This window comes from Notamacropus eugenii, chromosome 7, assembly GCF_028372415.1.
Source record: "Notamacropus eugenii isolate mMacEug1 chromosome 7, mMacEug1.pri_v2, whole genome shotgun sequence".
Lineage (NCBI taxonomy): Eukaryota > Metazoa > Chordata > Mammalia > Diprotodontia > Macropodidae > Notamacropus > Notamacropus eugenii.
In genome coordinates this window covers 36,994,895-37,020,473 of record NC_092878.1, presented here as the reverse complement: position 1 = coordinate 37,020,473, position 25,579 = coordinate 36,994,895, and the positions used below count along the sequence as shown (strand labels likewise).

Sequence of the window (25,579 nt, the reverse complement as noted above, 5' to 3'; positions counted from 1 at the left end):
TGGCCAGCTAACGAGGCAGGTCTTGAATAAATACAAGTTGGGCTAGGCAGAACCTCACTTAGGGCGAACTAAGAATATAAGAAATTCAGATTTGCAAAACTGATAATTATGTTTGTCTTCACTTTACAAATGGGATGACCCTAGGATTTCTTTCAAAAATAAAAAAAAACTAAATTACTCCAAATAGAAATCTTTATACACAAATCTTCTAAGAAATATATTTATTAGTATAAGTATATAGTAATACACATAATATAAATATACATAATATATAATTATTTTATTTGCTTCATATATATATGTATGTTATGTATAGTGCCTAAATACACTGTGGGAGATACAAGAGCATAAGACATCATCTGTTGTTACAGAAGAGAGTACTGAATTTAGCTGAGTTCAAATTCTAGCTCTATGTACTGTATCACCTGTGTGGCCTTGGACAAATCACTTCACTTCACTGGACTTCAGTATCTTCATCTGTAAACAGTCCCTGAATTCCAGAAGCCTTCTCCAAGAGTAAGCTCAAATTCCACCTCCTGCAAGTGGTCTTTAGGGGTCCCATCAGCCACTGGAGCCTTTCCCTCAGAAATCACCTTCCCTCGATTCTGTACTTAGGTACATTTTTTCCTATTTGTCTCCCCTGTCGCTGCAATGTGACTCTACTAGAGAGCAAGAAATGTCATTTTTGCCTTCCTTTGTAACCCCAGTGCTTGGTATAGCAATGGAACATATTGTTACTGTCATTCCATTACTTCAGTCATGTCTCACTCTTCATGACCCCACTGGAAGTTTTCTTCACAGATACTGGAGTGGTTTGTCATTTTCTTCTCCAGTTCATTTAACAGATGAGGAAACTGAGGCAAATAGGGTTAAGAAATTTGCCCAGGGACACATAGCTAGTAAGTGTATGAGACCATATCTGCACTCAGGAAAGTGAGTCTCACCTTCAGGCCCATAAATTCTTGTTATAAAAGATGGCTCTCTGGTGGGGTAGAAAGTTAGGTGAAGTTAAAAAAAAAGGTAGTCATCAAAGCAATAAACATTTATTTAAGTACCTAAGTGCCAGGCTCTAGACTATATTAATAAAAATTTCTTTCAAAAATTAGCATTTTGAACTTGACATCTGTCATACAAGATTAAAACATTTCTCCAAGAACTAGAGATAAATATGATTCAGTGACCTGGGAATTCTTATTTGAGCCCCACTGAAAACTTATGGACTAGAAAAAAAGCATGACTGGAAAAGTGAACTATCTGTCAAAGGTACACACTTGATATCCATTATGATGTATGGTTTCATGATAGAGTTAAAAATATTTTCAAAATCTTGTGACAAAAGCAAATTATATAAAAAAGTATGATAAAAGATGTTCCGCTTTTAAAATTTTTGAAGATGTAAAAAAATACAATAAATATTAATTGGTGCCTGTTGAGTAAAGATAAAGCAAAGTATACAAATGATTCTTCAGAAAGCCTATTTGTCCCCACACACACCTCCTATCCAGTGTAAGTAACCACAAAGATCCCAAACGCCAATTTCATAGAATCCTAAAATGTTAGGGTTGGTAGAACCTAAGACCATTTACTTCAAGCACTTGGTTTTATAAATGAGGAAGTTAAAAGGCTCACCTAGGACCATGCAGTTAGTTGGTGGTAAAGCCAGAACAAGAATCCCAATTTTCTCTTTCACTTTCTTTTAACTACTGAGAAGCCCATAAAGGTTCTTTTTTTTAATTTACAAAGTGGCTGCATTCTCAAAACTGTATTACACATGTTTCTAGTACACAGATTGAAAAGCAATAGTTCTATTTTCTTGAAAAATACCAATTAACCAATGGCAGCACCTTTTTGCACTAAAAAAGATCCCAACCCCATGCCAGAATGCAAAATTCAAGTCTTGAGGACCTTGCAAGAGACAAAAAACAAAGTATTCTCTTATTCCTTCTATATTTAGAACCTACAATGCAGAAGACATTTTAGCATGCACCTCACAAAGAAACTCCTTACTAAGCAATCCTTCCTCTCATGCAGGAAAAGAAAGTAACACCACCTGATCCTCATCTAGTACTTAAAGGCCTGCACTGTCTCATTAGCCGACCTTCACATCAACCACAGGGTATTAGTTCCAACATTTTTACCACCATTTTACAGATAAGAAAACTGAAGTAACTGAATTTAGCCACACTAAATACAAAGCCACTACTCAAACTGAAGCACTTCTAGTCTATAATACAAATTCAGCATTAAATGGTAAATTAAGAGAGGGTTCTAATCTCTACATTTAATATGCTACAGAGAGTCACTTCTATGTGGGCCTAAGTTTCCTCCTCCAGAAATTGGGTGTACATGAGCTCAAAGGTCCCTTTTTAGATTTAGAAGTCTGAGTCTAAATTCTAGAGAATGTTCCAGTGTTCTCATCTCCCCAACTGATCTATTTTCAAGAGCAACAATCTTAATCCATCAATAAACATTAAACACCTACTATGTGCCAGGTGCTGGCACACAGATAAGTGTTGAGGATAAGAAAAGACCAAAGATGGTCCCTGCCCCCAAGCAGCTTACAATCCAAAGGGGGAGATAACATGCAAATAAATATATACAAAGCAAGTCATGCACATGAAAAATAGGAAAAACATGAGGGAAGGCACTGGAATTAAGAGGGGTTGGGGAGGGATTCCCAAACACAGGATTTTTAGATGGGACTGAAAGAAAACCATGAAAAGTGCAACTGAGGGAAGGAGAGCACACTGGGGCCATTTTTTAAGCACTTGTTCTATGTCCCAGGGTCTAGTGATACAAGCATAGTACAATTTCTGCTCTATGTTTTGATGAGGGAAAGAACAATTACATATATAAATTAATACAACACAGACATAAATTAAATAAAACAAATAACTAGTTGTTTTCTTTCAGGAAAAAAGTGAAGGATTTCTCAACTGGACTGGGGTACACAAGGTCGGCAGCAGTTGCTAAATTTTGCTTAATTCTTTTTTGTTACAAGGGAAAACTAGACTGGAAGAATGGAGATGAACTAGGTCTACATCAAAAATGACCACTGGAAAAACAAAAAGGTATCAATAAAACCTCAAAAATAATATTGGCAGGAGGGGGTGTGCAGCTTAGATGGCAAAGTGGATAGAGCACCAGCCCTGGAGTCAGGAGCATTAAGCTTAGAACCAGAAGATCTGAGTTCCAATTTGACTGACACTTATTAGCTGTGTGACCCTGGGAAAGTCACTTCATCCTGATTGCCCCCAAATAAATTAATTAATTAAAATTGAGTTCTCCTGCACCAGGGTCAGTTGAAGAAGCATGTCTATAGCATTTTAAGCAAAATCAAAAACAAAAAAAATGCTTTCCTCACATCTCCATTAGATAGATGGCTTCAGTATTATTTTCTCCATTTTAACGGGGAGGAAGCAGACAGAGCATTAAGTGACTTACCTACAGTTCCCCAGCGAGTGCTGGAGCCTGGATTTAACTCAAGAATTCCTAGAAAATCTAACAGACTAGTCATTTTTACCTCAGGTTTTTATTTATTCCCTTGCTTCTCATCCCCACCCAGAGAGCTCTGCACAACCAACCTGAACAAGACTAGAAATGATTCCCAAATGCTGAGTGGACTTCTTTCCCCCATCTTATAAAGGAAAAACCCTTTACCTAAAGAAGAGCTAGCTAGTACAACTGTTGCAAGAGTCCACTGAAAAGCCAATCAAAAAAAAAATAGAAAATTCTTTCAGAAAGACCAGAAGAAAATCCAAATTTTCAAGACCCTTATTCCCACACCCCCAAGTCCAAGATTAAAGAATTAGCATTACAAAAAAACTGTCCTTGACCCACAGGTTTAACAGGTTGCTGCCCTTTATCATAATTAAAAGCACATGGTTTTAAGGACAGGCTGTGAACATAATAATTATATCTATCACATATGCCATGAATTGGTTTTTAAAAGTCATCTGTATCAAATATACAAATCCACCCCTAAGAATATAAAGTATTTAAATATTTAAACTCATTTATAACTCCCACCATTACTGTGAGCCAAAAAAATTTTTTTAATCTATTGAAGAGATGTAACAATCTCAACAGGCACTAGGGGAGAAAGGGAATAGTTTTCACTTGAGCTTCATCCAAAACACTCATAACAGAACCTGAAATTCATAGTTTTCGCCAAAATTTCAGAATTCTTTATTTACTTCCTTTTATTTGGAATTAAATGGCTTAAATTATAAGTGGATCCCAAAACATTTGGCAAAATGAACATTTCAAATAGATATCAGTTCCCAAAAGGAGTCAATGAATTAGGAGCTCAATAAAAAGCTCCTCCTATATGTCAGGCACCAGGATGAGAGTTGAGAGAGAGCACTGGATTTGGAGTCAGAGGGCTTGGTTTCAAATCCTAAATCCGTTTTGTGCTGCTCATGTGACCTTCATAAATCATACAAGAGGAACTGATTAAATTTGTCAAATGAGAGGAATAGATGAAATAATTCCTAAAGTTTGTATCAATTCTTTGATTTTAAGGTCCTACATCATGAAAAAGTTTTGCCGGACAGTGACAACACTAACTTTTTGGCCACAGTAACTCTTAAAAGACCACCCTCTAAGTAAGATGTTACAATGTACATTGGCGGAGTACTAACACCAACTGAATCAGGAATCCTTGATGAACTGAACCATGCTTTGCTATAGTGATGAGAACAAAGGCCTGAAAGTCCAGAGTTCAACTCCAGATCCTACCATTTCCTAGCTGTGCAGTCTTGGACAAGTCTCTTTACCTCTGAACCTGTGAGTTCACCTCTAAAATGAGGATAATACTACTACTCACAGGTTGTTTTGTGAAACAAAAGAGATGTTGCCAAACCTGCCACAGATATCTCAATAGCTACCATTAATGTAACTTAGCAAAACCCACCTAACCTTAAAGGTCCCCAACTAAAGAAAAAAAAAAACTAAAGAAAAAAGAGTAGGAAGAAAAAAAATTCAAGGCTGCTTGAGATTGGCAAATACAAAAAGAGAACCTCCAGCCCTCACCTAAGGCTAGAAATTATACAAAGTGTCTAATTACTCCACAAACCCAATTTAATCTGATAATAAACCAGGTACCCTTTAGCTACAAATAAAAATGACAAAGGGAACCATCTAAGTAAAGAAGCATCAACCAACATTTTCAAGTCCTATGTAACTGCAAGAAAACCCAAAAACCTTTCCAGGAAGATATATATTTAAAAGGTTTAGGCCCATGCCAAAATCGGTTCTGGAGTAACATGTGAGAATCCCATACTAAGAAGGTAGGTAACTGCTAACATTTACATAGCTTTTTAAGATTTGCAATGCAATTCCCAAATAATCTCATTTTATCTCTACAACCACTGGGGACCTAGGCGCTATTACTGTCCCCACTTGGCAGAGGAGACTGGGGCAGATAGACTCTAAGTGACTTACCCAAGGTCACACAGCATATAAGTATCTGAGGAAGGATAACCTGGGCACATAACCCATCCACTGAACCACTTTTTAAAGAATACATGCTTAGTGGTTAGTATTTATGCATCCTGGTATCTTTTCACAGTACCAAGAAAATACAACCTATGCACTGCATTTTCCTGCTTTCAATGGGAAGCTCTTGGTCTCAGAATCACAGAATCTGAAGAGTCAAAAGGGACCTGTGACCCTATCTTGCCCAGCCAGTCTGTGAGCCAAAAATCCTTTCTACGACCTCCCCAACATGTGGTCATCCAGTCTACCTCCCCACAGCACACGTTACATTTTTGGACAGTTCTGAATGTTAGCAAATTTTCAATCTGCCTCTGCACTGCTCCTAGTTCTGACCCCTGGGGCCAAGCAGACCAAATCTAATCCCTCTTCTACATTACCATCCTTCAAACAGATGAAGGGAGTTATCTTGTCTTTTAAATTCCTCTCCCCTCAACCCCAGTTTTCTCTTCTGATTAAACACCTCCCAGTTCCTTTTTTCTACCTATCCTTTTCTCCACTTCTCTCTCACCATCCTACCTAACCTCTCTGGGAGACACTCCTGTTGATCAATGTCCTTCCTAAAGTGTGCCAATACAGCAGATCTGGCCAGGACAGAATGCCTCCATGTACCGGACACTGTTGTGGCCTAATCTGAAGTCTAGTACAAAGTTGCACACTCCTTTCAAGTTTGAAAAACTTTCTTTCTGGGGATAAAATGAGCCTGGAGGAGCAGTGCCAAATGAAATCAGTTTCATGCCTGGAACATTGGCTGATACACCATAGGGTTGATTTACACAAGGTAAATTCTTTCCTAAGTTTGTCTCTTGGGGGGCGGGGGGGAGAGAAGAGAAAAAAGGCACTATCAGTAGAAAGGAGAAACAGAAGGTCTTTAGATGAGCCTGAGAAAGACCTGTAGACCTACAGGGAGCTAAACAAGGTACCGTGGAAGTACCAAGTCTGCCAAACCCTAACAGTCATATGCCAGTTATTGCCACCTGCTTCCCTCCCCACTTATTCCTGACTAGAGAACCCTAAGCTTAAACTTCCCAAGATGGTTCTTGGAAGTAAGTGTTATGTGCATCCCATTTTAGAAAATGAATATACAATATCCAAACAAAAAACAGATACACCAGTTGGGTAACTTTATTAAGTATAGAGATTCCCAAAGGGCTCTTAACTTTGCAAATGGGTTCATGCTAAGCATACCCTTTAGATAAAAGAGTTCTCAACACCTTTTCTATATCATGGATCTCTGGCAACTTGGTGAAGCCTATGGATTCCTCAGAAGAATGATTTTAAATGCATAAAACCAGATTTACATATCATATATATGTATATGTGCACATATACAGATATATAACATTATAGAGGAAACCACTGAAATGATTATATCAAAAATTTTTTTCAAGTTCACAGACCACTGGTTACGAATACCTACCCTAAAACCACATAGGATTAAACTCATTCTAACAAAAATCAGTTTATTATTTTCAATTTACATATACTAGATGAGGTATACCTGTCCCATGACCTTTTAGAATCTGATTAAGCATGGGGGCCAAAGGTCTTTCCAAGTCAGATATTATTCTAAGCCAGAGACAGCAGAATATATGGGGAAAATACATTAGATTTAGGACCAGAAATCCAAATATCTAGTAGGTTTGTTGACTGTCTACATGACTGACATACCAGTCAAGTGACTTGAGGCAAGTCAAGCTTACTACCTCCACAGACCCACAATTTCATGAGAGGATAAAGGCACCTTTACAGGAGCAACAAAAGAGATAAAACTAATCAATCAACAAGCATTTAGCACCACAAGGCTAAGGCTCAAGCCAAGGAAAGGAAAAATTCAACAGACCCTGCCCTCAAGGAACTTACCTTCTACCAGGAAAAACAATTTGTTCACATAGGACTAGATACAAAATATAAGCAAAAGAAAATGTTTTACAAGCTAAGTTGTTATTATCTTTAGTGGGAAGGGGAGATTAATTTCTTTCTAAGTAGCATCCCAAGCCATGGGAGGAGGGGGAGAAGGGCCAGGAAACCAACTCAGAACCTTAACCACAGAAAAACACTCCCAAATTCAGGAGAGGGTCAATTAAAAGCATACTCGCCCACTAAACTTCACAGGTATCACTACACAAAATGAAGCTAATGGTTTTGGACAGTGCTTAAATGAAACGCCTTCCTGATGTCACAGCATCGCCACCTTGAGCACCGTGCACCCCTGACTTCCATCAGCACCAGCGTGTGAAAGACGCAGAAAGAAGCGGGCAAGTCCCAGCCCAGAACCGGCTCCTTCCCTTACCTGCACAGGTCGGCAAAGGCCTGGAAATTGAGCTTCTTGATCTTCTTCTCACTCAGCCAGTAACCAACTCTTTTTCCCTTCAAAAAGGTCTGCATCTTCGTCCTTCGATGGGGGGTGCTCCGGCGGAGGGGGGTGTATCGTGCCAAGGCAAGCGAGGCTGGGTCCCCAAGCTTCACACAGCCACGACCTCCACCTATCAAAGGCGCCGGGACTCGGAGCCAGCAGAATCCTGCGGGAATAAAGACAGGAAGGGGGTTAAAAGGAGGATACAATCCGGGGAGGGAAATGGACTGGCAGCGGACCCCGCGGGGCGCACGCAGCAGCTGTCGTCTCGCTCCCACGCCCCGCACACACCACACTCCCTCGGCTGGGGCGGCTGCCAGGGATCTCCCTCCGGGCAACTTGAAGTGTCTATCTGCCCGTCCAGGCCCGGGAGTGGAAAGGACAGGCAGGGAGCTGGGATGGGGAGGGGGCGGGGAGAGGAGCAGGAGGAGGAGCATGGGGTGGGGATGAAGGCAAAGGGGGAAGGTTAAAAAAAAAAGGGACGCTTTACCTTCCCAAGGACCCACGCCGAAAGAGCAGGAGAAGCCTCTCTGCTGGGCTGGCAGAGCACCAGCCCCCGGCAGCGGCGGCGGCGCAGGAGGCTCGGCCCCCCAAATCCTCCGCCCCCCCTCCCCCGCCTCTCGAGCTCTCCCCACCCTCCCCGCCCCCTCGCTTTATCCCGCCCAGGGCAGCACGCTAGCTCCCGAGCTCAGGCTGGAGCACAGCGGGGGGTGAAGGCACCGGAGGGGACGGGCGAGTTCGAAGCCGCCTGACCCCCACCCGGGCCCCCCGGGGAGCTCGGCCGGGGCGCCAGCGGGGACCCCCGCCGAGCCTGCCGCCCCTCGGGCAGCGGAAGCCTCCCGCACGCGCCCCCCCGGCTCGCAGGCTGCCTCCCGCCGCCGCCCTTTCCCTTCCTACCTCCTCCTCCTCCAGGCCGCCGCTGGGAGCCCGCTATTCTCAGCAGCCGCCTCCGTGGCCACTTCCTCCTACCGCGGCCGCTTCTTGCAACACCCCCCCCTCCACCCTCGGGTACTAGGAGTGGGGGGGGGGGCCCGGACTGACACACCCTCCCGCTGCGGGGGTGGAGGGGTCCGCGGCCCTGCCCTCCGGCCCTCCGCCGCCCGCCCGGCCACTTCCTGCGGCGAATTCAAGGGGTGTTCGGGGGCTGCCCCAGGGCCACCCGGCCGGCGGCGCGCGCGCCTCGCCCCCCTACTCCAGCCTGCGGACCGGGCCACCTGCACCCCGCGCCGGCAGGGGGCAGCACGGCGCGGTCAGAGCCTTAAAGGGGCCGGCGCTCTTTTTTTTTTTCTCCCTCCCCTCTCTCCTCCCCTCCCCCAGGCCTTTGAGCTTCGGGAGGTGAGAAAGCGAGGCCAGAGGTCATTGTAGTCCCAGGATGGTGGGGGGGAGACGTGAGGGGACGAAATGGGGTGTTCTGGAAGTGCTCCCCCCTACCTTTTGCAAATGGAAGACTGGGCCGAGGGTTAAAAGTTACCGCAGCTTCCCTCCCCCCACCCTCCAGAGCCGAGCTGATTCACACCCAGCCCCGCCCACTGATATTGACCCCAAAACTCCCGGTTCAGAAAAAAAAGTGTATCCAGGCAACAGGGCCACAAGTGTCGTCATGGTCGTGAAATTGACCTTGGGTAAATCCCTTAACCTCCGTGCGCTTCAGTTTCCTCATCTGTAAAATGGGAATAATGGCACCTTCCTCCCCATCCCAGCTCCCAGCCTGTCCTTTCCACTCCGGGGCCTGGACGGGCAGATAGACACTTCAAGTTGCCCGGAGGGAGATCCCTGGCAGTGGTAGTGAGGAACAAATGAGCAGCTGTGCCTGGCACATCTAATGGCACTATATAACTGTTCTCTATTGTTATTATTAAGTGTTTACAGGACTGTGGGGCTGCGAGGAGATAAAAGCTCCTGCCCCCATGGACCTTCTTTTAGGTTAGGGAGACATAAGCATGAAAAAATTTATTATTCATAAAAACTAATATGTGTATGGTGTTTTATGGTTTTCAAAGGCTCTCATTTTATTCATATGAGACTTGTGAATTAGTATGAGCAATATCCTCATTTTAACAATGAAGAAAGAGGATCAGAGAGGTGATGACTTTCCTGAGGTCACTGGACCTAGATTCAAAATATATCATTTTTAGGTTTAAGACAATAGAAGAGATGCAAGGAGGAATTCGCTAAAGTGGCTTGGAGATCTGTGTTTCCAACTCTTGGGCTGCAGTCCTGCCTCATCAACTGCCTTCTTCCAGACATTTCATATAAAATGTCCCCAAACTGTCTCAAACTCAATATCTCCAAAATGAAATCTGTTCCAAAATCCATCATTTTTCTGAAATTAGCTATTTCTGTCCAAGATATCACTCTCCTTCCAGTCACCTGGGTTTCCTTATTATCCCTGAAATTATAGTTACCAAATCTTGCTGTTTCTGACCCCAAAGCAATTCATATTTTTCTCTTTATTGACAAAGCCACGGCCTTAATTCAGGCCCTCATTGCCTCTAGTCTACACCACTGCAAGGAATGGCTAATTAGACTCCCTGTCTCAGGTCTCTCCCCGTCCTCCTACCTTCGGTTTGTTCTCCACATTACTTCCAAAGTGATTTTCCATAAGCACAGATGTCACTAGTGGCACTAGTTGAAAGAGTACTAGATAAGCATTCAGAAGACTTGGGTTGAAATGTGCTGTTCTGTTATTCACTAGCTGTGTGACTTTGAGTAACTTCAACCTGCATTTAAGCTATATAACTATGTGCAAGGCACTGGCCTCTTTTCTGAGGAGCTTATATTCTCCTGGGGGGGTTACAACCACCAGTTAGGTAATTACAACAAGGTAATTCGAGGGGAGAGAATAGTACTAATCATTTGTGGAAAAGGAGATTAGGGAAGACCTAAAGTAGCTGGCATCTAGCTAACACTTAAGGGAAGATAAGGAAGGAGAGAATTCCCAGAATGGGAAACAGTTTGCTTAGATATGTGGAGTCAGACTATGGAATGCCTACTTCAGGTACAGTTTAGCCAAGTCATGGCATATAGGAAGGGGAGTGATATGAAGTAAGATTGAAAAAGTATACTGAAACCAGTTTGCAGAAGGCCTTAAAGGTCAGGCTGAGGAATTTGTGCTTTATTCTAGGAGCACTAGAGATAATAATCTGGGTAATGCCAGGAAGATTATTTTGGCAGCAATGTGAAAAATGATTTGGAGAGTAGACAATGGAGAACTATGGAGGCTATTTCAGAAGTCTTGTCAAAAGCTGATGAGCACTTTCACCAGCCTGGTGGCCATGTGAGTGAAAAGAGGGGACAGATAGGAGAGAAATGCCAGGTAAATAAAATCAGCTGTTTGGTTATGGCTGAGGGAGAGGAGGGTGAAAGAAAAGATAAAGTCAAAGATGGAGTCCAAGCTGATAAACATGTATCACTGGAAGGTCAGCAGTACCCTCCTCAGACAAAGGACAATGTGGAAGAGAAATGGATCTCCTCCCTCCTCTTACCAACCCAGTCATCACCCCAGCTCTGCCTATACCCTTCTCCCTTTCCAATCTTGGTAATCCAGTTATACTCCAACCCTGTCCTCTACTCTTAAATTCTTTGTTTTCTTATCCCAATACATTTCACACCTTGCCAAATGACAGCTCTGTAATGCTCTTGTCCTTTAGCCCTTTTGCTCCTACTCATTCAAACAAGACATTCCACCTCTGAAGAAAAACACCTACCAACAGCTCAGATTTCTATGAAATCATCCTCCTCACTACTCCTAAATACCCCAACCCTAACCTGGGCACTTATTTGTTTCCTAATTGTAAGGAAAAGTTATACCCAAAGCTAGTAGATTGTTTGTTAAACATCAGGAGGTTATATTGACTCTAATTTGGAGCTGTGGGTATACCTAACAGTCTGTTCACAGCCAAATGGTCAACTTAGAAGTTGGCTATGTGATAATTAATGCAACAACACTTTAATCTTTCTGGGACTCCATTTCTTTGTAAAACAGGATATAATTTTATTTCTCCAAAGTTACACCATAAATTTTTTTTGGTAAGGAAAAAGTGACATAATGAATAGAAAACTCAGAGCATTGACTAACTTTCTAATCTATATCACTGTGACTTTGGAGACATACTCTGAGTTTTTTGTGCTTTGCAAGACCTATATAGAACTAAAAGAAACTTTACAGGCCATGTAGTCCAAATTCTTCATTTTACAAATAGAAAATAAGCCCAGAGCAAAGTGAAGTGACTTGTTCAAGAAGGTCATATGTAATAGGCTTGAGATATGAACTCAGGTCCCATGAACTCCAAGTTCAGTATTTCACCTTATCTACAAAAAGAAGAAATCAGACTAGATCAGTGATTGCCAAGCTTTTTGGTCTCTGAACTCCTCCACACCTTAAAAATTATTGAGGATCCCTTTACATTCTAAAAATAAAATGAAGAAGTTCTGATTCAATCTAGCTCAGATTCAATCTGGCCCACTAGTCAATACAAGTGTCATAAATGATGAGATTTCTTAAGAGTCAACCCAATATGGCAAATCTTTAATAAACTTTGTTTTACTTTGGCTAAAAGAAGGATTGGGTCAAATTCATTTAGGGAGGAGCCAGGGTGTCATTTTGGGTCTTGAGAACCCCAAACCTCAACATATTGGTTCCCTGACCAGGAAAACAGCCAAGCTCAAGTTCTCCAGCCAAGACTGGAAGCAGAGTGCAACTCCAATGGACTGGCCACATTATTTGAATGCTAAATGTATGGTTGCCTAAAAGACTCTTTTATGGAGAGCTCACACAGGGCAAGTGTTCACATGGTGGTCAGAAGAAGCAATATGAGGACACTCTCAAGATCTCTCTTAAGAACTTTGGAATTGATTGTATGACATGGGAGACACTGGCATAGGACCACTCAACATGGTATGCCCTCATCAGAGAAGGTACTGTGTTCTATAAGCAAAGCAGAATTAAAGTAGCTCAAAAGAAACACTAGATGATCCTGGGTTAGAGATCATTCATGATATTCATAATAATTTCCATTTCTAAAATACTTTAAGGTTTACAGCAACAATGTTTTGTTAAGCACCTACTACCTATGCCTCTACTCAAGAGGAGTCAGAAAGCAATAATGACTGAATCCACTGCAATTTTAAATGCTAGCTGAACTCTCTGCCTGAATGAAGGTGGGCAACCCATCTCCAACAACAACACCAAAAAATAAAATAAAATAAAAACCACAAGAGACTAATTAATGATCAAAAAATCCAATGAGAAGGACAGGAGAAGTGAGAAATTAATGCATTGTTGGTGGAGTTGTGAATGATTGAACCATTCTATAGAGCAATTTGGAACTATGCCCAAAGGAGTATAAAACCAAGCATACCTTTTGACCTAGCAATACCACTAGTAGGTCAATATCTCAAAAGAGATTAAAAAAACAAAAACAAAAGGAAGAGGACCTATATGTACAAAAATATTCATAGCAGCTCTTTTCTCAAAGATAGAAATTGAGAGGATGCCCATCAATTTGGGAATGGTTGAACAAGTTGTGGTATGTAATTATGATGGAATACTGTTGTAGTATGAGAAATGATGAGTAGGATTGCTCAGAAAAATCTGGAAAGACTTGTATGGGCTGATGCAAAGTGAAATGTGCTATGTACAAAGTAACAGCAATATTTTCACATGATCAGTTGTGAATGAATGACTTAGCTATTCTCAGCCAAACAATGATCCAAGACAACTCTGAAGGACTTATGATGAAAAATGCTATCCATCCACAGAGAAGGAACTGAAGGTGTCTGAATACAGATTGAAGCATACTGTTTTTATATTTCTTTATTTTTCTTGAAGTTTTTTCTGTCTATGTTTTCTTTCACAATGTGACTACTGTGGATATGTTTTGCATGACTACACATGTATAACCTATATCAAATCGCTTGCCTTCTCAGTGATGGGGGTGGGGAGGAAGGGAGAGAATTTGGAACAAAGTTTTAAAAACAAATGTTAAAAATTGTTAGGGAAAAGTAAAATACTAAATAAAAACCAAAACAAAGAATAATATAAAAATATGATGGGGCTTCTGCAAAAAAAAAATCCAATGAGAAACTATAGCAAATTACTTTCCCCTCACCCCCAAGAAACTGCACAAAAATTCACCTGGAAGTCCATGGGATAAGAGACTACTACAAAGTCCAGCTCTGGCAAACTGTACCAACCAGCCCACACAAAAAGTACCCACCATAATACAACAAAGAGAGTTCTGCATCCAGAGGCTATGAGAGTAAAGAGTTCCCATAGGAAAGTTTAACGTTTAGAAACCTATCGAGGATACATTGGAAGGAAACTGGAGGAACACCAACCATTCCAGATGTGGCAACACTCAGGCAGATACACCTTAAGCCCAGGGGCTCTGAGATCTCTAACACTGTGTCCTGAGATTACAGAGAGAGACAAGAAGGTCTAGCCTTCTGCCCCTCAAAGTAACATGGAAGACTAAACCTGAGAGGGTGGAAGTTAGCACAGGAACTCAGACAATCCCGGACAAAAACTAACTGCACACACCACCCAAAGAGTCAATAGGAAATGGAACCTGTTCCTAACACAAAACCACAATTCAGGAGCTTTAGATGGAGAGATACTTACCACAAGAATTATAATAGATTAAGAAATTACAAAAAAAAAAAAATTCAACCTAAAAGGAAAGACTAACTACATAACTACTATAAACAGAGACTCGGGGGAAATCGTTTTTCTATAATGACTACATTAATTTCTAGAAGGAATAAAGAGATTTTTTTTTAATGAAGTTAAAGCTCTGGAAGAAAGAGTTGAGAAAAAAATGAATAGCATAGAAGAGAAACTGGTAAATCTTACCCAAGTAATAGACTTTTAGAAAATTAGAATAGACCAAAGAGAAATCAATGATTCTATGCATAAACAAAAAAAAAATTTACCTGAAAAGATTTTTTAAAAAGAAAAGAAAATAGAAGATATCTGATATCAAAAATAACTGACCTGGAAAATAAGTCAAGGAGATATTATTTAAAAATCATTGTGGGCTCCCTGAAAATTATTATTACAAAAAATCATTGTAGATTCTATTTTTTGAGAAATCATACATGAAAACAATCCTAATCAATTAGAACCAGAGAGCAAAATGAAAAGAGAAAGAATCCAAAAATCACCTCCTGAAAGGAACTCTAAAAAGGTAAAGTCATAGGAAAGCCATATCTCAAATCCAGAGCTTCCAGGTCAAAGAAAAAATGGTGAAAATAACCAGGAAAAAAAAATTTCAAGAGCCATAGTCAGGCTCACACAAGACACAATTTACTCTCTAAACAAGAGGAAATCTCGGATATAATATTACGAAAGGCAAAGAATATTGACTTACAATGAAGAATAATTTGCCCTGCAAAGCTAAGTATAATCCCACAAGGAGGAAAATGGATCTTTAATGGAACAGAACAACTACAAGACTTTCAAGTCTTTTTGGTGAAAAGGTTAGATGTCAGTAGGAACTTTGACATGCAAACATAAAACTCAAGAGAAACTTAGCTAAACTTATTTGAGAAATGAAAAAAGTCAGCATGAGAATGAAGGACTAACATTCTAATGCAGGAAAGGGGGGATAGAAAAAATACATGTCCTTTCAGAACCTTATCTCCAAATGGTATTTATTTAAAGAGTTAATTAAGAAAATAGAAGAGGGTTAATCAGTTCTGAGGATTTTGCCAAGGTATAGAGAAGAGAGGGTAAAAGAAATGCAGTGGTGTAGAAAGGAAAAAAATGTGGATGTAACTTACTATTTCTAATATTTGGGGAGACTGAGAAGAAAAGTATACAAAAAGTGGGAGGAGTTAGGGGAGTGGGTATCAGATGAATCTCATTTTTCTCTAAGATAGACAAAAGGAAGGTTAAACATACACATACTTGTAAAAATACAGCAAACAGGGAAACAGATGGAGATGGAGCATGGATTAAGAAGTAGGATACTGGGAAAGGAATATTCAAAAGTAAAACAAGCTTCTAGATCCAGAACAGGGAATTAAAAGAGAAAAAAAGAAAAACAAAGACCTGAAAACTGCCTTCTTTCTGTACTTCTATGACTATTTTAACTGTAGTTTTATTTACTTAAGTATATATTTCCCAATTATGTAATTCATTTTTCAAAAATTTGAGTTTCAAATTCTCTCTCCTTCCTGCTCCTCCTTCACCCCTTGAAAAGGCAAGCAGTATAATATTGATTATACATAAGAAGTCATGCAAAACATATTCCCATATTAGCCATGTTGCAAAAGAAAACACACAAAACAAGAAAAATTTAAAAAGTAAAAAAAAAAAGTATGCTTCAATCTACACCCAGAGTTCATCAGTTTTCTCTCTGGAGGTGGATAGCGTTTTTCATCACGGATCCTTTGGAAATCATATAATATTGCTGTTACTGTGTATAATATTCTCCTGGTTCTGTTCACTTAAGTTCAAATCTAGCCTCAAACACTTACGAGTTGTGTGACTCTGAGCAAGTCACTTAGCCCTTGTTTGCCTCATTTTCTCATCTGTAAAATGAGATATCCTGAAGAAGAAAATGGTAAGTCATTCCACTATCTTTGCCAAGATTGCCACATAGGTTCTGACAGGACTGAAAAATGACAAGGGTTTAATAAATCCTTGTTGATTGATTAAATGATATTGCATTGGAGTTTGACTCTATTTTATGTTATTTGTCCTCTCAAAGCAAGGCTCCTAGAAAGCAGCCTATTTCAACACTATATGATGTGATTTCAGGGAAGGCTCTGTGGCCCTTAGTACTGCATTATTTTCTGTTAAAAAATATCAGAGAATCATAGAACACCAGTGCTGGAAGGTACCTTTGTCCATCTCTCTAATTTTACAGATAAGAAAACTGAGAGGAAACAATTTGTGGGGGGAAAATTTGCTTAAGGTTATACAGTACAGTGGCAATTCTGAGGGATGCATTGTTAATGTAAGGTTAATGGTGGGTGGGGGGACAAGTTAAAGATCTTCACTGCCCATTAATAGGTCGGCAGATACCTTTTGTTAATTTCTAATGAGGCACTGGGTCATGAGGGTCATATATATACACATTCTGAGGTAAAGTTTTGCTTTGGGACCTAGTTTTCGGAAAAAAGTTCATGTGCCAGATGAGACTTGGGCAGCTGTTTTAAGAAGCCACCTGGCTTTGAAAACTCAGACGTTGGTGCTTGTCTCTCTGGTAATGATACATGTATTGTCTATGGTCAGACAGTTGGAAGCCCTGTCGGTTGGTCTTTATTTCTCTCCTTGTATTTTCTCTGTTGGTATATATGTTTGATTAAAGTGAGCGTTGACCCCCTCAAAGGTTTCTTTCCTGTTAGAAAAGCAGATTTAAGAGGTCTGTACAGCAGACCCTCCTATGTATGCTGGGGTGCTTGCTGATACAAGGGAAATAAAGAATTTGAGAGTACAGACCCCTGGGAAGGACACCTACCTACGATAAATTTGCAAGTCCTGTATAAGAACATCCTCATCATTAAGTTCCTTGTTAGATTGTGAGGTCCTTGAGAGCAGCAACTGTCTTTGGCCCCAGCCCTTAGCCCTCTGTCTCACACAAAGTAAGGATTTAACAAATGTTTATTGAATGAATAATTCCTTCTATGTAATTTAAGTGAGGCAACGCTGTCTAAAAAGAACCTAAAGCATCAAAACACTGTTTCTTTGCTTGGAGCCATTAACTGCTATTTGGGGATTATCTGAGTAGTCAGCGCCCCAAAGCTATAGTAATACTGATTCGATAACTGGGAGGATTTGAGAGGGGAGGAGGGCCTGACTCATGGAGAAAGCATTCTATTAATAGAAACTTTGCCTTTAAAGAATACTAAACAAGGGGTCAGTAGACTTGGGTTCAGTTCCCATCTCTGATTTTAACTAATTGTGTGACAATGTCTCTGGGCCTCAGTTTGCTTCTCTATAAATTGAGGGGACTGAACTAGTGTGTGATAAATCTTCCAATTTTAAATCCTATGATCTCTAAGCTTTGGCTCTAAAATGCTATCAATATAAAGTTGGAAGTCTCAATTCAGACTTGTGACAGATGAGTTGTATAATATGGAAAGAAAGACTGTACTTGAGTATCTTACCCCCCTACTATCTTCTTGTAGGGAGAGGTCTCAATGTCTTTCTTTGAGTACCTAGCCCAGATGCCTCAGGCATTATTATTGTCAAAAAGTAAATCATTTCTTTTATAGACCTTCACTATCTTGGTGTAGCAGTTGCTTTCAAATTCAAAGCAGATAGGATTAATGGACCTTTTTTCAAATCTTATGAAATATCTATTATATGCAAAGTCTTACGTCCTAGGCTGGGGCTTAGAATTGGAAACTGAAGAAGCCCATGCCTACAAGAAGCTTACTGTATTGTAAGGGAGGTAAGATCCTCAAGTACAATCTTTCTAGCATATGCACACACACACGCATAACATATACGTATATATCTGGTGTATATGCATGCACACTACGTGTGTGTTTTATGTACACATAGAGAGAGAGAACTAGGGCACAGTGGATGGAGCATGGAGCCTAGACTCATGAAGACTCACCTTTCTGAGTACAACATGTACAAGGAAAATGAAATACTAAATGTACACGATGTCATTTCAAAACGGGAGATACTAGCGACGGAGAGAAACAGGTTAAGCCTCCTGGAGAGGGACAGGAGGTGATCTGAGAGTTCTGAAAAGAGTCCCTTTAGAAGCAGAGGTGAGAAAAGAGTGAATTCCAGGTGTGAGAAACAATTGATACACGGACACAAGTATGGGAGATGGAATTTTGTGTGTGAAGAAAATCAATCAGACCCTTTTGGTTTTCTCTGAATTTATAAATAATTCACCTAACATAGAGGTTATTTGTTTTTAAAAGTTTGAAGGAATTCATGTGAATTCATCTGTGAATTCTTTTGGACCAAGCAGGGTAATTCTTTGCTAACATGTTTTACTTACTCATATATCATGAATATTTCAAGAAAAAAACACCACAAGTGCTAGACAGGGTGAGTAATGAATTACATCACAAAAAAAAAATTCTATATTTTAACAAATAGAGAAAGACTTTCGCAATAGTACAAAGATTTTAAAAAGGATAAAAATGACATAGCATGAAATAGAAACAATTCATTCCTATACATTCAAAAGTTATTGAATATGAAAAATGGATGATAAGTGGAAAAAACAGACATATATTTCAGTTTCATACAGATGTTTAACAGATACAAATCAGTTGTCATAACAAGGAGTCCAAAAGAGCCTTTAAAGCAGCTTAGTCAGCAAACATTTGACCTACATCTCAAGTAGAAAGAGTTGGCTTTCAAGGGCAGCGCCAGTTTACAATGTAGACTTTTTTATAAAACCTTATAGAGAAGGATTATGGAAGATTATGAGCAGTATGACTGCACAGAACAAAGAAAAGCAATGGAGGTAAAACAATTTTAAAGGAAACTTGGCAAGAGTTCAACTAAGCAAAATTGTCCAGTCGTCATTAAGGATGAATATTTTAAAAAAGACAACAAACAGAAGAAAAAGCTCAGAAAAGGCTGAGCCTTTTATCAAGGATAATAACAAAAGCAGCCAGAATTTCTACAGCACTTTACAAATATTTCATTTTAATCTCATGGCAACCTTGGGAGGCAGTTGCTATTATTATCCTCATTTTACAGATGAGGAAACTGAGACAAAAAAGGTGAAGTGACTTGTCTATGGTCACCGAGCTGGTCTCTGAAGCTGGATTCAAACTCCTATCTTCTTGATTCCAGGTCTAGTGTTCTGTCCACTGTGCCACCTAGCTGCCTTACCCTAGCCACATATATTCCATATGTGCTTATAAAGGAAGGAGAGATGACATTAAAGAAAACAGACAGAATAAGAACATGGATTGGATCCATGCTTGAGGCAAACACAAGTATGTGGACATTGAGGTTTCAATTCACAAACTATGTTCAAGAGGAGAAGATAGCAAAGGTACAGAGAAAAATCTAATACTTTTTAAGGAAAGGGACTGGATCTGTGATTTCATTGATCTAGCATACTACCACAGAGGAATCCCTTCTACCAATGCAAGTTGGCACCTTCTCTGCAACATATAGGCTTAGAGAGCTACGTAGAGCACCATGAAATTAAGTGTCTTGCCCAGAGTCAGTATGTGTCTGAGGAAGAATTTAAAGCCAAGTCTTTGTGACTCCAATGGCATCTCTCTGCTATGATATGCTGCCTCTCAGAACTTATAAATAATTAAAAAGATAATTAAAGAAACATCAGTAACTGTCAAATTACATACCTACATCCCATCCACATAAAGGTTTTTTGAGACCTATCTGAATATACATCAAGGGCATCCTCAATGAACACATCAAGAGTGAAGGTTAATGCAAGTAATATCCAGCACACATTACCATCACACAATTAATGGAAAGATGTAGAGAGTGAAAAATCCTACTGTGCTTATTGTTTGGTAATCATTTTTTAAAACTTGATTTTGTAAAGGAAAACCTTAAGTGGCCTCAAAGGCTATTTTCCAGCAAGGGGTCTCTCATCCATACATTAAAATTATTCAAGATTGCTTGAAAGATATAACAACAAAGATAACTTTTGCCAAATACCCTCTGAACATAATGATCAGGTAAGTCTTAAACAGGAGACACGTACTTCAGAGGTGTTCCCCACCGTTGCTCATATCTCTGAGTCTAAGCTAAAGAGGGATTCCTTATAGATGATGAGATCTTCCAGTTCCTTCTGTTTGCAGATGACCTCATATACTGGTTTCACCAATTCCCAGGATATTTCAGGTCTTTCTGAAAGAGATCCCTTCAAAAGACTTTGACCTAACCATGCATGCAGGAAAATCTAAGTGGAGGAAGAATATCTATTGCCCAGATTATGACATACAGTTACATAGACAACCTATAGAACTTGTCCATCAGTGTGTGACTATATATTTGAATATGTACGCACATGCATATGCATGTACAGACATGTGCATACACATTTATTCTATACATATATACACATGTATCCATGTATATTCTACAAACATATGTATATATATATAAATATGTACTCCCAGAAACAGCCCATCTTTTAATACCAGTATTCTACCAGTATTCTTGTAAATCACATAGAACAGTTTCTGAAGAATTGTACAAGTATCATACAAAGAGGAATAAAGAGCTACATGTTGGGTATGAGCAGGCTGCAGCATATAATAAATAAGGAACTTTATAGAAGAACTAGAATAAGAATGTCATCAGGGAAAAGAGAAGATGGAAACCCATGGCTCAACAAGAGCTATGAAAGGTTGACCTCTTCATACCTGACCCCTAACCCACCACCTGCAACAAGGCAAAGTTTGGAGGAACGAGATCAAGAGCACCCTTTACCTCTCCCAATCACCTCTTCAATACCATCTGACCCATCTCCATCCAACCCTAAAGATATTTTGAGTGACCTAGTCTTTGCCCCACAAAACTACCCCATGCATTGGTGATAGAATTCATCCAATACTTCTAGTTAAGATGACAAGATGAAGGAATATGGAGGAATCCAGGTTTTCCATGCCATCACCAACAAGGATCTGAAGAGGATCAGAGATGAAATAATGATAAATAAAGTCTTCAAAATAACTCACAGGGAGAAATAAGAGTCTATTGCAAGATAGATAGATAGATGGATGGACGGACAGACAGATAGACGGGAGAAAGAAAGAGAGAGAGAAGTAGAAACTAAAAAGGACAGAAGTCAGCAGTGGCTGGAAGTTGTTCTTCATCCTTCATTTTTGAAAAGGACCAATGACATAACAGGTAATGTCTTGACTTGTGTGTGACTTGGATTTAAGTGAGGCAGAATTGCACAAAGGCATCAGCCACACTCTTTCTTCCAGAATCATTGAAGTCCAGTGGCAAGACAAAAGTCAAGACTGCTGAAGACAGCCTGGGATGCATCTTCAATGTGCGATCAAGCTCTAGGCACTCCACAGCACCTGTTTCAGTTGTCTTCATGATCACTGGAACAAATAGTTCTCATCTACCCATCCCACCAGGGGCAGTCTTCACATGCTTGTGATAGACATCCTTCTAACTCACCAATGGGCTTGAAGTCAGTCAGTTACCCTCAACCAGATTTAGCCTGGCTACTGAGGAGATTTTACCAGGGTGTAGCCACTGCTACAGCTTCTTGGAGGCACAGGTGAGAGTTGGAGGACAAATAGACCCCAAAGGGGATAAGCAGCAAAACGGGATCAGCAAGTCCTCCCTCACACTAGAAGTGCTGGAAGTATGAGCAGGGAAGCCAGCCCAAATACCAGTAAATGATTGAAGCTCACAAGCACAAAGAAAGGACAACACTAAGAAAAACAAAGGTCAACAAAAACAACAAAAAAAGAACACATCAAACACAATTTTTTAAATATACTACATATTTGGAGAAGCTAAAGAAGTAAACCTACACAAAGAAAGTAACTATGACTAATGCTAATAAAGCCTCAGAGAGAAAAAAAAATTGTTTTAAGAAGAAATTATGATTGAAATTAAAAGCTTTGGAGAAAAAAAACTTGAAGGAGAATGAATAGGTTAGAATAGAAGGTAGAAAACTTTATTCAAGGTTTTCTATACACTCCCTGAAAAACAGGATGGGGGAAACAGAACTCAATGATTCTAAGAGACAACAAGACATAGTAGGACAAAACCAAAAGACTGAAAATTAAAAGAAATATAAGAAGATATTCAAAGAGATCTATGACATAAAAAAATTTTGTCCTAAGCCACTTGATACAAGAGAAAAATGAAAGTTCCTTGAGAACTTGAGTGATATAATTGCTTATGAAAAGGATAACAAAATATAAAGAAAGAAGAAAATATAAAAATAAAATGTCTAAAATAAAATCCAACTAACTAAGAAAACAGGTTAATGCTAGTTACTTTAAGAGTCACTGGACTCTCTGTAAGCCATGACCAAACAAGAAACCTGGTCACAGTATTTCAAGAACTGCCCAAACTTATTAGAATCAAAGAGAGGCAAAGTGAAAAGAGAAATAATCCACTGATCACCTCTCAAAAGAAACCCACACAGCAAACACCTAGGGGTCTGATACTTAAAATCTACAGCCACAGGTAATAGGGAAAAAATCCTGCAAGCAACCTGATAGGAAGAGTTCAAGCACTGACTTGAAGTCCAGCTCACACAAGAAATTTAAACTTCAAAAAAAAGGACAAGGCAACCTGCTGATCCCCCATCACCTGCTCTTAGGCAGAGTTTATGCCTTCACATGCTTGGCCATGTTCGTTCGGTACTTCTTCAGCTTTGGGTTTGGCTGGAATTTGTCCCAATTACATTTTTCGAGAGAAGCTGAAATTCTTAGCCTGGGGTCAGCAGGAGCTTACCTGGTTTAATTCTTGGTGTGTCTCAGTTCTGAAGCCTGCCGTCTGCTGAGAGCAAGGTGCTGGTGCCAGACTCAGGCTTTCTCTCCTCTTGTGGACTCCCAATCTGACCGTCTGCAGCCAAACCCCTTCCTTTAGATGCTGCAATGTGCCAATGCTTCAAAATGTCTTTAACTGATGGGAGTGGGGACAGAAAAATCTGCTGTCCAACTATTGCCACAAATTCCAAGAGGCACATAGGAAAAGCTGACAAGCAACCTTTCTTCAAACCAGCCTGTCTTATCTCTCTCTACCAGTCATTTTTTCTCCAGTTAGAAACTCTTAGTCTCCATCAATCCTTAACCAGTTCTTGACCTTTGCATAAGCAAATATCTTAAGACTCAAGATTTCAGAAACTTTCACTCCCTCTTTCATCAAGGGCAAGATTTCTTAAACTCTCTTGGGTCATAGATCTTTTGAAAGTATTGTTAAGTCCATGGGCCACTATCCAAATTTTTGAAATGCACAAAATAAAATATATAAGAAAGGAGACCAATTATATTAGTATACAGTTATCAAATTTTTTTTTAAAGAAGCTCATGCCTCTGAGTGCAGATTGAAATATATTTTTTCACTTTATTTTTCTTGCTGTTTGTTTAGCAACATGGTGAGTATGGAAATACGTTTCTCATGACTTTACATGTATAATGGATAGTATATTCCTTGTCTTCTCAATGGGTATGGGAAGGGCTGGAGGAAGGGAGAAGATTTGAAAGTAATTTAAAAAAAAATAAATGTTTAAAAATAATAATAATGTATTCTCAGATACATATTCATTTAAAAATAAATCTAAGTTCCTGCCTTATCACAATTGAAATTTAGGGGGAAAAAGTTCAGTGACCTCCAATTAAAAAACACTGATTTAATGGAGTCTATTGGTCAAGAGTATCCTAAACTTTATGAGAGATTCAGAGACATGTATAAAATGCTTCCTGCCCTCAAGGAGTTTATAATCTCATTAGGGAAACAAGATACACACACGTTTCAAGATGCACAACCCATTTTATGGTACAATAAACAAAGAGGAAATCTAATTTGATGTGTCAGTCCTTACAGCACCCTAACGACAATAAAACTGGGAATTCAATTTAATTCAACACGTATTAAACACCTACTGTGTATAACACAAAGGATACAAAAATGCAAAATAATGCAGCTCCTCTCCTTCAGGAAGTTGTCTCTGTGGGGGCAGGTTATGTATAGAGGTACAAAGTCTTCTCCAAGAGAATCAGAATTGAAAAGAAAAAAAAAGCTACTGCTTTTCTGACTGTGTGCCTGCTTAAATGACTTGTTTCAGTGCCAGCCCCTTTCCAAATGATGTATCTTCTTCTGCCAAGGCCTGGGAAATGGCTCTTTTAAAATCATCAGTTTGTTTGGTTCTAAATATTTAGTGACTTTCCAGCCCTGGAATGTGTTTTGGTCCTCTCTGTTACTGGTGTTGTCATTTGCTAACTATATTAAGAAATGCCATTTACCTCAGATTCCAGCTCCAAGACCTCTTTGTAACTTACCAACCTCTAAAGTTCATCAATAAATAACCTACTGTGGACTTTCCCTGGGTCTCAAGCCAGCTGGGAAATAGTCATTACAGGTGAGTCTCACTTTAAGAAAACCTGTAATTTAAAAAAAAATCAACGAATTTAGTTTGGTGTTTTTCAATAGAAAATGAAATTTTTATCCACACCACTTGACGTATGAAATATTACTCCATTTGGAGAAATTTGATTTATTTATGCCTTTTTTTGGAACCTGGAACATATCTATTAAGAGAAAGTACAATGGAAAAGTTAACTAGAGTGACACCAGAAGAACTGGATTCTGCACACATTATTTCCCCTCTGTTGACCTCAGTTTCCTCTCCTCTAAAATGAGGGTGCTGAACTACCTCAAATATCCAAAGTGCCTCCTAACTCTAACGTTGTATGTTTCATGATTCTGTGACCTAGCTTTGAGTCCTGGCTCTGGCACTTATTAGCTGCATGACCTTGAGCAAGTCACTTAAACCTCAGAGTATACAACCTGTATATATCTCAGGATAAACAAAGTGAAACAGGGGACAGGAACTGAACCTATGATTTCATTAGGGTAGGAAATTCCCTCTCCTAGGGCAGGTCAGCCCCTTTTCTGTAACTGCTGGTCTTAGAGAATTGCCTGGAGCACAATTAAGTGACTTACTAAGGGTCACATAGCTATATGTGTCAGGAAAGGGTCTTGGAAGAAAGTGGTGCCCTGACCTGGGCTCTGAGATAAACTAGTAATTTTAAAAGGTGGAATTTCAGAGGGAGAGTTCC

At 39.8% G+C, this 25,579-nt stretch overlaps 1 protein-coding gene and 1 pseudogene across 5 annotated transcripts in view; one reads left to right on the top strand and one right to left on the bottom strand.

The window, feature by feature from the left end:
- Positions 1 to 9,080, bottom strand: part of ITPK1 (inositol-tetrakisphosphate 1-kinase) — a 416,475-nt gene extending 407,395 nt beyond the window's left edge. For 2 of the 5 annotated variants that reach the window (XR_011970463.1, XM_072624303.1), the window contains exons 1-2: positions 8,750 to 9,080; positions 7,790 to 8,018 (exon numbers count right to left, since the gene is read on the bottom strand). Coding sequence is in view for 3 of the 5 variants with exons in the window: in XM_072624303.1 (XP_072480404.1) it covers positions 7,790 to 7,884 (95 nt within the window). In the remaining 2 variants the exon portion in view is untranslated. Of the gene's footprint in view, positions 1 to 7,789; positions 8,019 to 8,143; positions 8,242 to 8,342; positions 8,441 to 8,749 lie in introns of those variants that run through there. The other 3 variants (XM_072624305.1, XM_072624304.1, XM_072624306.1) reach the window with 3 other exon arrangements.
- Positions 9,081 to 11,066: 1,986 nt separating this feature from the next.
- LOC140514648 (large ribosomal subunit protein eL6-like) overlaps positions 11,067 to 25,579 on the top strand; it is a 31,727-nt pseudogene continuing 17,214 nt past the window's right edge.